This window comes from Manis javanica, chromosome 8 (assembly GCF_040802235.1).
Source record: "Manis javanica isolate MJ-LG chromosome 8, MJ_LKY, whole genome shotgun sequence".
NCBI lineage: Eukaryota > Metazoa > Chordata > Mammalia > Pholidota > Manidae > Manis > Manis javanica.
This window is the reverse complement of record NC_133163.1, coordinates 27476540-27489137: the sequence shown is the minus strand read 5'-3', so window position 1 is coordinate 27489137 and position 12598 is coordinate 27476540. Positions and strand designations below refer to the sequence as shown.

Genomic DNA, 12598 nt, shown 5'->3' with positions numbered 1-12598 from the left:
ACATAGCCTTGCTTAATATCATACTATTATAGCCAGTCAGATTTCCCTGGTTGACTCATTCTCTTTATACAGTTGGTTTGTCTGAATCAGAATCTAAGTAAGGTTCAGGTACTGTATTTGATTGGTATGTGTCTTAAGTTTTCTTTAATCTGTCATAGTTCCCACCTCTCTTTTATTTTCCTTTGCCATTCGTTAAACCTTGTTATTTGTCCTGTAGAATTTTCAATACCCTGGATTTTGTTATTTATATCCCTGTAGTAGTATTTAATATATCTCTTAATATATGTATCCCTTTTTATTTCCTGGTACTTAGATCTAGAAGCTTATACAGATACAGGATTTATTTTTATTGGCAAGAATATTTCATAAATGGTGTATACATTAATCAGAAGGCACCTCATGTCTGCATGTCTCTTTTTGTGATGTTAAGATTAATTAGTTCATAAAGGTATTTTTAGCTGATCTATTGTTCATTGTAAAATTCTCCATCAGCCTTACACCCAGAGTTTTAGCAGCCTTTGATAACTACCTTCAGCCACAATTTTATTACAGGTTGCAAAATGGTAATATTCTAATTCTGTCATTCCTTTATTAGCTAGATTTTTCTGTAAAGAACATTTTCTATGATTTTTCTTTATCAGCTATTTATTATCACCTTGGAAGCTGTTCTTATTAGATAAATGATTCTTTCTCTTAATCAGTTTTTAAAATCAAAGACTCAGTTCCTAAGCATTAGTAAAGTCTATCTTAACAGCTTTCCACAGTTCAGAAACTTGGTGTGGTTTGTTTTAGTTTTGGTTTTTAACCCGCACAGTTAAAATCATTATTATTGTTATATATATTTCTAAAATTTAAGGCTTTGAAGGTGGGAATTTGAAATCATCTTATTCGGCCACCATAAACACTGAACCAAAATTCTGCAAAAGAAATTCTTCCTTCTGCCAGATGAGTCCCATGAGCACAATGGAGATTTCTCAAAATTATTTTCTAGTTCAAAATTTAGCTGTATTTCAACTTCTGTAGCAGTGCTTTGCAGCCGATTATCATTTTCCCTATCATAATGAATTAGCTGACATGTAGAAAATAGCTTTTAAATTTAGAATTGTAAAGAGTTACATTGAGGTGTATTGGACTTCTTGGATACTGTCTGTCTTTGTTTTATTGTGTATCGTGTATTTGCATAAAAACATGATCTTTTTTTTTGTCCTTACAGATTATTCATCTGCTCTAGGGGTTGACATTTACTTGACATCCTAATCTGGTGTTTCAATGTCTCAGTCCTCTTTCTTGCATTAATTGAGAGGATGACATGGATGAAAAATAAGCAATAGGAACTGATGAATCCCTAAAGACCAGTGATCCTGTTTTCATGCAAATATCTGCACTGATAAAGATGATGGAAAGAAAAAAATGCAAAAAATATTTATCCTCAGGACATTTTTGTTTGTCACTTCCCTAGTGCATTGCTAAATGTTAGTATAGAAATAATGTGTACCTTCTAGGGCTGATAGTAACTAGATTGTGATTTTTGGAAGATGAACCCTGCTCTTCGATTTGGTACATGACTATGTGTCAGATAACCCCTTTGGTGTGCAGATTTTAGAATAACAGTACTTGCTTGTATAGGCATTTATAGGTTCTCAGGATTGGGACCCCTTGGATTGATTTGGGCAGTTAATTGATATGAAAGTCCCACAAAATATATAGAAGTACAAAAAATTATAAACTGCCTTACCATATAAAGAATTCCATTATTATTATTCTGGGTTCATTGTCCTTTCTGTTTTACCAGAACTGTTACAGTTAGCTAACTGGTCTTCCTGCCTCTCAGCTACCCCATTCCAGTCCCTCTTGTTTACCATTATCAGATTAATTTTTCTCAAGTACCATTTACTTCTGTTTGTCCTTTGCTCATAAGTCATTAGTATTACTTCATTATCCATATGATAAATTTCATGCTTTTTAACATGGCATTCAAAATCCACTTCACACTGGCCTATCCTAATGTCTAGCCTTCATTCTTATTTCTCCCCTACCAAAACACCCATACATTGTCCCTGCTGGAAAAATTCAGTCTTTGTGGAACACTACCCTGTGTTCTTAATTCTATTCATGCTATACCTTTTTCTCAGAAAGCCCTCCCTTACCTTTTTCTAATATTAGAACTTTTATAATCCTTCATTATTCAATCCAGAACTTACCTTTCCTTTTCATACCTGATCTGGAAAGTGAGCTTTCTTCTTGGCCTCCCAAATTGCTCCTGGAGCAGTTCATTTGTTTCACTTGGATGGTACTTTTACCATTCTGGAGGATTTTTGATACATGTCTTATTCCTTGGATTAATTGTAACTCTTTCAGGTAAGAATCATATTTTGTAGCCCATAGAGTACCTGGCATGTAGTAAATATGCAGCATGTATTTGCTGGTTGAATGAATGATGAGCTGCTGAGTCCTTCAGATGAAATAATAGAATTTTTCTAATGAAATGCACTGACTTAAAACTGAACAGGTGGAACTCTCTGGAAATTGTTGTTTACCTGGATAGTTGTTTTAGGGATGAGAAGTAAAACTTACAATGTTTGGAATTTTTCCTCTTGTAACAGTGGATGATCAGTCACACATAGTAGAGATAGTGTGAAGCTTGTTGATAATGGTTTGGTTTTATCTTCTACCTGCACCATACTCCAGTGCTATTAATGACCTGGACATGCTCCTAATTTAGTCTTCTAAGTTGCAACAGTATATTGCTTTTTTATTTCTAAGACCACTGAACTATTGTGAATCCTATTGAACACTGATTTTCATCACTTTTGACCTTTTTTTAATTGAAGTACTATTAATATACAACCTTACATTGCTTTCAAATGTACACCACAGTGGTTCAGCAGTTACCCATATTATTAAATCCTCACCCACTGTAGTACTGTCACTGTCTGTCAATGCAGAAGAATGTTACAGAGTCATTGACTATATTCTCCATACTGTACTATTGGCCCAGTGACGAACTTATATTGTGATTGTGAATTATTGTGCCCCTTTATCCCCCTTACCCTCCCACCCTGCCCATCCCCCATGGGAACCACTAGTCACTTCTCAGTGTCTATGCGTCTAATGCTGTTTTGTTCCTTCTGTTTCACTTTGTTTTTATATTCCACAAATAAGTGAAATCATGTGGTATTTGTCTTTCTCTGCCTGGCTTATTTCACTGAATATAATACCCTCTAGCTCCATCCATGTTGTTGCAAATGGTAGGATTTGTTTTCTTCTTATGTCTGAATAATATTCCATTGTGTATATCTACCATGTTTTCTTTATCTATTCATCTACTGATGGACACTTAGGTTGCTTCCATATCTTGGCTATTGTAAGTAATATGACAGTAAACATAAGGGTGCATATGTCTTTTTGAATCAGGGCTTTTGTTTTCTTTGGGTAAATTCCTAGGAGTAGAATTACTGGATTAAATGATATTTCTACTTTTCATTATTTGAGGATCCTCCATACTGCTTTCCACAGTGGTTGGCCAGATTACATTCCCACCAACAGTATAGGAGGGTCCCCATTTCTCCACATCATCACCAGCATTTGTTATTTCTTGTCTTTTGCATAACAGCCATTCTGACTTGGTGTGAGGTGGTATCTCATTGTGGTTTTGATTTGCATATCCCTAATTAGCAATGTGGAACAGCTTTTCATGTGCCTGTTGGCCATTTGTATTTCTTTTGAGAAATGTCTGTTTGGGTCCTCTGCCCATTTTTTAATCAGGTTATTTGTTATTTGTTTGTTGAAGCATATGACTTCTCTATATATTTTGGATGTTAACCCCTTATTGGATGAGTCATTTACAAATATATTCTCCCATACTGTGGGATGCCTTTTTGTTCTGCTGATGGTGTCCTTAGCTATATAAAAGCTCTTTAGTTTGATTTAGTCCCACTTGTTCACTTTTTATTTTGTTTCCCTTGCACAAGGAGATATGTCCAGGAAAAAATTGCTCACACTTATGTCCAAGAGATTTTTGCCTATGCACATGAAAAGATGCTCCACATACTAATCATCAGAGAAATGCAAATTAAAACCACAATGAGATATCACCTCACACCAGTTAGAAGGCCACTGTCCAAAAGACAAGAAAGAACAAATGCTGGTGAGGATGCGGAAAAATATGAACCCTCCTACACTGTTGGTGGGACTACAAATTGGTACAACCACTGTGGAAAGCAGTATGTAGGTTCCTCAAAAAACTAGAAATAGCAATACCATTTGACCCAGTAATTCCACTCCTAGGAATTTACCAGAGAAAACAAGATCCCTGATCCAAAAAGATATATGCACCCCTGTGTTTATCACTGCACTGTTTACAATAGTGAAGATATGGAAGCAACCTGAGTGTCCATCAGTAGATGAATGGATAAAGAAGATGTGTTACATATACACAATGGAATATTATTCAGACATAAGAAGAAAAGAAATCTTCCCATTTGTAACAACATGAATGGATCTAGAGGGTATTATACTCAGTGAAATAAGCCAGGCAGAGAAAGACAAATACCATATGATTTTACTTATTTGTGGAATATAAAAACAGTGAAACAGAAGGAATAAAACAGCATTAGAGTAATAGACAATGAGAAGTGACTAGTGGTAACCAAGGGGGAGGAGAGTGGGGGTGGGGAAGAGGGGGAGGAGGACTGTTGAACCACTGTGATGTACATTTGATAATAAAAAAAGAATAGTAAAGAGATTTTTGCTTATGTTTTCTTCTAAGAGTTCACTTTTTTTTTGTGAGCCTGATTATTTTATTGAGGTGTAATTTATACATGAAAATATACCCATCTAAAGTATACAGTCTGACTTGACAATTTGATACACAGCTTCCTTTAGGTATCAAATTTTATATTTGATAGGTTACATGTGGATATTTCTTGTGACAACAGTGACAGATTTTAAATAATAGATGGAGCCATATGAAATTGCCAGTGCCAAGTCATTTTGCCCTGCAAAATGGCAATTTCATAGGGTTAAGCCTAATACAATCAATTTGTCTAACACAGTATTTCAAAATAAAGGTGATCTTTTTCTTTCAGTACATACTGGTGTCAACATACTAATCTTAACAATTCACTAATAACATTGGCTGAGTATTATATGCGCATTATTTTAACTTCACGTCACCCAAGTTGGCATTTTGCTTTTCATCCATAATACTTGTTCACACACATTTTATACATTTTTTTTTGAGAGGGCATCTCTCATATTTATTGATCAAATGATTGTTAACAACAATAAAATTCTGTATAGGGGACTCAATGCTCAATGCATAATCATTAATCCACCCCAAGCCTAATTCTCATCAGTCTCCAATCTTCTGAAGCATAACGAACAAGTTCTTACGTGGTGAACAAATTCTTACATAGTGAATAAATTCTTACATGGTGAACAGTGCAAGGGCAGTTATCACAGAAACTTTCGGTTTTGATCACGCATTATGAACTATAAACAATCAGGTCAAATATGAATATTCATTTGAATTTTATACTTGATTTATATGTGAATCCCACATTTCTCCCTTATTATTATTATTATTATTTTTTAATAAAATACTGAAGTGGTAGGTAGATGCAAGGTAAAGGTAGAAAACATAGTTTAGTGCTGTTAGAGAGCAAATGTAGATGATCAGGTGTGTGCCTGTAGACTAAGTGTTAATCCAAGCTAGACAAGGGCAATAAAACATCCACGGATGCAGAAGATTTCTCTCAAAACAGGGGGGGTGAGGTTCTAAGCCTCACCTCTGTTGATCCCCAATTTCTGACCTGATGGCCCCCCTGCGACTGTGCCTGTCTTAGGTTGTTCCTCCCTTGAGGAATCTTACCCGTCTCTGGCTAACCAGTCATCTTCTGGGGCCATACAAGGAAATGTAAAGTTGGTAAGTGAGAGAGAGGCAATATTGTTTGAAAAGGTTAGCTTTTTACTTTTTTGCAGATTTATGCCCTGTGGCTTTTATGTCCAGTATTTGTCTTGAGGTATCTTCATCACTTGGAAGAATTATGATACTCGGAAAATTCGATATGAGGCACGAATTCTATTTAAGGGTTGTAATTAGGAAGGAAGAAGAAAAGCTATAAGAGTAGCAGACAGAAGAAAACATGGGAAGATTGATTATTTCTTTGACATATCTTCTTGTAGAGTAACTTAAGCATGTATAGGTTTTAAACTACTAATTAAATTGCGTACACACATTAACATAATAGGAATACAGTTACATAACCAAAGCAGACCTATAATTACCAGCCATCTCCAGTGAAACCAAGAAAACCAGTTAGGCACCCTAGGCATTTGTGAAAACTTATCTATGATATGGTGGATATTGTCCAACTGAACTTGAACAGTCTGAGAGAAATCAGACAAATTAAAACAACCCATTCTTGGGGACTGTTCATATCCCATATGTTCTTTTAACAGTAGATAGTCTATAGTCATAAGATTTTGGAGCACTACAACTTGCACTTCTCCTAATTCTTGGTTGAGTTCCAACAGTATAGATCCAGTCAAATTTGTTGTTTTACTGTATGCACAGGCCAGCTTAGATATCTCCTTCTTCATTCCAATGGCAAGTCCAGGAACCGGTGGGATGAATGCAGCTACAAGTGCAGCATCGCCTGGATCTTTGTTGAGGTTTTTTGATGATCATTTCTGGTATGACTCTTCCAGAGAGTACTGATGTTGGAAGTTCTTCTTCATATCATATCTTAGTTCATTTTCTGAGTAGCCAAATTACGCTTTGATCCTCTGTATAAACACAAACAGACCCTTTGCCCACACTTTGATATGCCCTTTATACCATTGTGTAGAACTCATTGGAGGTCACCACATAGGAACTGCTTTTTTTTTTTTAAGACAAAGGAATATTATAAGAAAAATGTACCTCCATAGCCGATCGTCTGACACCCTTTAAGTGATCAAAATTAAGGATATTTAGTGCATGCATTAATCGTTGATTTACAGTTAGTTTTATCCTATCAGGGAGTAATCCCGCTTTTCTCTTTTTTTTTTTGTTATCATTAATCTACACTTACATGAAGAATATTATGTTTACTAGGCTCTCCCCTATACCAGGTCCCCCCTATAAACCCCTTTACAGTCACTGTCCATCAGCATAGCAAAATATTGTAGAATCACTACTTGTCTTCTCTGTGTTGTACAGCCCTCCGCTTTCTCCCACCCACCCCATGCATTCTAATCTTAATAACCCCTTCTTCTTCCCCCCTCTTATCCCTCCCTACCCACCCATCCTCCCCAGTCCCTTTCCCTTTGGTACCTGTTAGTCCATTCTTGGGTTCTGTGATTCTGCTGCTGTTTTGTTCCTTCAGTTTTTCCTTTGTTCTTATACTCCACAGATGAGTGAAATCATTTGGTATTTCTCTTTCTACGCTTGGCTTATTTCACTGAGCATAATACCCTCCAGCGCCATCCATGTTGCTGCAAATGGTAGGATTTTTCCACTTCTTATGGCTGAGTAGTATTCCATTGTGTATATGTACCACTTCTTCTTTATCCATTCATCTACCAATGGACATTTAGGTTGCTTCCAATTCTTGGCTATTGTAAATAGTGCTGCAATAAACATAGGGGTGCATCTGTCTTTCTCAAACTTGATTGCTGCGTTCTTAGGGTAAATTCCTAGGAGTGGAATTCCTGGGTCAAATGGTAAGTCTGTTTTGAGCATTTTGATGAACCTCCATACTGCTTTCCACAGTGGTTGAACTAATTTACATTCCCACCAGCAGTGTAGGAGGGTTCCCCTTTCTCCACAGCCTTGCCGACATTTGTTGTTGTTTGTCTTTTGGATGGCAGCCATCCTTACTGGTGTGAGGTGATACCTCATTGTAGTTTTAATTTGCATTTCTCTGATAATTAGTGATGTGGAGCATCTTTTCATGTGTCTGTTTGCCATCTGTATTTCTTTTTTGGAGAACTGTTCAGTTCCTTTGCCCATTTTTTAATTGGATTATTTTCTGTTTGTTGAGGCGTGTGAACTCTTTATATATTTTGGATGTCAAGCCTTTATCGGATCTGTCATTTACAAATATATTTTCCCATACTGTAGGGTTCCTTTTTGTTCTATTGATGGTGTCCTTTGCTGTACAGAAGATTTTCAGCTTAATATAGTCCCACTTGTTCAATTTTGCTGTTGTTTTCCTTGCCCCGGGAGATATGTTCAAGAAGAGGTCACTCATGTTTACGTCTAAGAGGTTTTTGCCTATGTTTTTTTCCATGAGTTTAATGGTTTCATGACTTACATTCATGTCTTTGATCCATTTTGAGTTTACCTTTGTATATGGGCTTAGACAATGGTCCAGTTTCATTCTCCTACGTGTAGCTGTCCAGTTTTGCCAGCACCATCTGTTGAAGAGACTGTCATTTCGCCACTGCATGTCCATGGCTCCTTTATCAAATATTAATTGACCATATATGTTTGGGTTAATGTCTGGAGTCTCTAGTCTGTTCCACTGGTCTGTGGCTCTGTTCTTGTGCCAGTACCAAATTGTCTTGATTACTATGGCTTTGTAGTAGAGCTTGAAGTTGGGGAGTGAGATCCCCCCTACTTTATTCTTCTTTCTCAGGATTGCTTTGGCTATTCGGGGTCTTTGGTGTTTCCATATGAATTTTTGAATTATTTGTTCCAGTTCATTGAAGAATGTTGCTGGTAATTTGATAGGGATTACATCAAATCTGTATATTGCTTTGGGCAGGATGGCCATTTTGACGATATTAATTCTTCCTAGCCACGAGCATGGGATGAGTTTCCATTTGTTAGTGTCCCCTTTAATTTCTCTTAAGAGTGACTTGTAGTTTTCAGAGTATAGGTCTTTCACTTCTTTGGTTAGGTTTATTCCTAGGTATTTTATTCTTTTTGATGCAATTGTGAATGGAATTGTTTTCCTGATTTCTCTTTCTATTGATTCATTGTTAGTGTATAGGAAAGCTACAGATTTCTGTGTGTTAATTTTGTATCCTGCAACTTTGCTGTATTCCGATACCAGTTCTAGTAGTTTTGGGGTGGAGTCTTTAGGGTTTTTTATGTACAATATCATGTCATCTGCAAATAGTGACAGTTTAACTTCTTCTTTACCAGTTTGGATTCTTTGTATTTCTTTGTTTTGTCTGATTGCTGTGGCTAGGACCTCCAGTACTATGTTAAATAGCAGTGGGGAGAGTGGGCATCCATGTCTAGTTCCCGATCTCAGAGGAAAAGCTTTCAGCTTCTCGCTGTTCAGTATAATGTTGGCTGTTTGTTTATCATATATGGCCTTTATTATGTTGAGGTACTTGCCCTCTATTCCCATTTTGCTGAGAGCTTTTATCCTGAATGGATGTTGAATTTTGTCAAATGCTTTTTCAGCATCTATGGAGATGATCATGTGGTTTTTGTCTTTCTTTTTGTTGATGTGGTGGATGATGTTGATGGATTTTCTAATGTTGTACCATCCTTGCATCCCTGGGATGAACCCCACTTGGTCATGTTGTATGATCCTTTTGACATACTTTTGAATTCGGTTTGCTAATATTTTGTTAAGTATTTTTGCATCACATTTATCAGGGATATTGGTCTGTAATTTTCTTTTTTGGTGGGGTCTTTGCCTGGTTTTGGTATTAGGGTGATGTTGGCTTCATAGAATGAGTTCGGGAGTATTCCCTCCTCTTCTATTTTTTGGAAAACTTTAAGGAGAATGGGTATTATGTCTTCTCTGTGTGTCTGATAAAATTCCGATGTAAATCCGTCGGCCCCGGGGATTTTGTTCTTGGGTAGTTTTTTGATTACCGTTTCAATTTCTTTGCTCGTAATTGGTTTGTTTAACTTTTGTGTTTCTTCCTTGGTCAGTCTTGGAAGGTTGTATTTTTCTAGGAAGTTGTCCATTTCTTCTAGGTATTCCAGCTTGTTGGCATATAAGTTTTCATAGTAGTCTTTCATAATTCTTTGTATTGCTGTGGAGTCTGACGTGGTTTTTCCGTTCTCATTTCTGATTGTGTTGATTTGTGTTGATTTTCTTTTTCTCTTAATAAGTTTGGCTAGAGGCTTATCTATTTTGTTTATTTTCTCAAAGAAGCCAGTCTTGGTTTCATTGATTTTTGCTGTTGTTTTATTCTTTTCAGTTTTGTTTATTTCTTCTCTGATCTTTATTATGTCCCTCCTTCTGCTGACTTTAGGCCTCATTTGTTCTTCTTTTTCCAATTTTGATAATTGTGATGTTAGACTATTCATTTGGGATTATTCTTCCTTCTTCAAGTGTGCCTGGATCACTATATACTTTCCTCTTAAGACTGTTTTCGCTGCGTCCCACAGAAGTTGGGGCTTAGTGTTGTTGTTGTCATTTGTATCTATATATTCCTTGATCTATATTTTAATTCGTTGATCCATTGATTATTTAGTAGCATGTTGTTAAGCCTCCATGTGTTTGTGAGCCTTTTTGTTTTCTTTGTAGAATTTATGTCTACTTTTATACCTTTGTGGTCTGAAAAATTGGTTGGTAGAATTTCAGTATTTTGGATTTTGCTGAGGCTCTTTTTGTGGGCTAGTATGTGGTCTATTCTGGAGAATATTCCATGTGCACTTGAGAAGAATGTATATCCTGTTGCTTTTGGATGTAGAGTTCTATAGATATCTATTAGGTCCATCTCTTCTACTGTGTTGTTCAGTGCTTCCGTGTCCTTACTTATTTTCTGCCCGGTGGATCTATCCTTTGGGGTGAGTGGTGTGTTGAAGTCTCCTAAAATGAATGCATTGCAGTCTATTTCCCCCATTAGTTCTGTTAGTATTTGTTTCACATATGCTGGTGCTCCTGTGTTGGGTGCATATATATTGAGAATGGTTATATCCTTTTGTTGGACTGAGCCCTTTATCATTATGTAGTGTCCTTCTTTATCTCTTGTTACTTTCTTTGTTTTGAAGTCTATTTTGTCTGATATTAGTACTGCAACCCCTGCTTTCTTCTCGCTGTTGTTTGCCCGAAATATGTTTTTCCATCCCTTGACTTTTAGTCTGTACATGTCTTTGGGTTTGAGGTGAGTTTCTTGTAAGCAGTATATAGATGGGTCTTGCTTTTTTTATCCATTCTATTACTTTGTGTCTTTTGATTGATGCATTAAGTCTATTTACATTTAGGGTGACTATTGAGAGATATGTACTTATTGCCATTGCAGTCTTTAAATTCGTGGTTACCAAAGGTTCAAGGTTAGCCTCTTTAGTATCTTACCGCCTAACTTAGCTCTCTTATTGAGCTGTTATATACACTGTCTGGAGATTCTTTTCTTCTCTCCCTTCTTATTCCTCCTCCTCCATTCTTCATATGTTGTGTGTTTTGTTCTGTGCTCTTTTTAGGAGTGCTCCCATCTAGAGCAGTCCCTGTAAGATGCCCTGTAGAGGTGGTTTGTGGGAAGCAAATTCCCTCAGCTCTTGCTTGTCTGTGAATTGTTTAATCCCGCCATCATATTTAAATGATAGTCATGCTGGATACAGTATCCTTGGTTCAAGGCCCTTCTGTTTCATTGTATTAAATATATTATGCCATTCTCTTCTGGCCTGTAGGGTTTGTCGAGAAGTCTGATGTTAGCCTGATGGGTTTTCCTTTATAGGTGACCTTTTTCTCTCTAGCTGCCTTTAAAACTCTTTCCTTGTCCTTGATATTTGCCATTTTAATTATTATGTGTCTTGGTGTTGTCCTCCTTGGATCCTTTCTTTTGTGGGTTCTGTGTATTTCTGTGGTCTGTTCGATTATTTCCTCCCCCATTTTGGGGAAGTTTTCAGCAATTATTTCTTCCAAGATACTTTCCATCCCTTTTCCTCTCTCTTCTTCTTCTGATACCCCTATAATACAGATATTGTTCCTTTTGGATTGGTCACACAGTTCTCTTAATATTGTTTCATTCCTGGAGATCCTTTTATCTCTCTCTCTGTGTCAGCTTCTATGCATTCCTGTTCTCTGGTTTCTGTTCCATCAATGGCCTCTTGCATCTTATCCATTCTGCTTATAAATCCTTCCAGAGTTTGTTTCATTTCTGTAATCTCCTTCCTGGCATCTGTGATCTCCCTCTGGACTTCATCCCATTTCTCTTGCATATTTCTCTGCATCTCTGTCAGCATGTTTATGATTTTTATTTTGAATTCTTTGTCAGGAAGACTGCTTAGGTCTGTCTCCTTCTCTGGTGTCTTTGTAATCTTGGTTTGCCTGTAATTTTGTCTTTTCATGGTGACAGGAATAGTTTGCAGAGCTGGGACGAGTAACAGCTGGAAGAACTTCCCTTCCTGTTGGTTTGTGGCCTTCCTCTACTGGGAGAACAGCGACCTCTAGTGGCTTGTGCTGGGTAGCTGTGCACACACAGGGCTTCTGCTTCCTGCCCGGCTGCTATGGAGTTTATCTCCACTGTTGCAGTGGGCGTGGCCTGGCTGGGGCTGTTCCAAAATGGTGGAGTCACATTGGAGGGGTCGCAGCCGGGAGGCTATTTATCTCTGTAAGGGACCTCTGTGCTCCCTGCTGCCCAGGGGATTAGAGTGCCCAGAGATCCCCAGATTCCCTGCCTCTGGACTAAGTGTCCCGCC

At 37.3% G+C, this 12598-nt stretch overlaps 1 protein-coding gene across 11 annotated transcripts in view; it reads left to right on the top strand.

The window, feature by feature from the left end:
• LIN52 (lin-52 DREAM MuvB core complex component) overlaps nt 1-12598 on the top strand; it is a 165392-nt gene that overhangs the window by 18398 nt on the left and 134396 nt on the right. Inside the window, exons 6-7 of one of the 11 annotated variants that reach the window (XM_073242134.1) lie at nt 73-108; nt 1214-4671. The exons of 9 other annotated variants lie outside the window; for them this stretch is intronic. In XM_073242134.1, the coding sequence (XP_073098235.1) occupies nt 73-101 (29 nt within the window). In that variant the 3' untranslated portion in view covers nt 102-108; nt 1214-4671. Of the gene's footprint in view, nt 1-72; nt 109-1213; nt 4672-12598 lie in introns of those variants that run through there. One more of the 11 variants, XM_036993123.2, reaches the window with a different exon arrangement.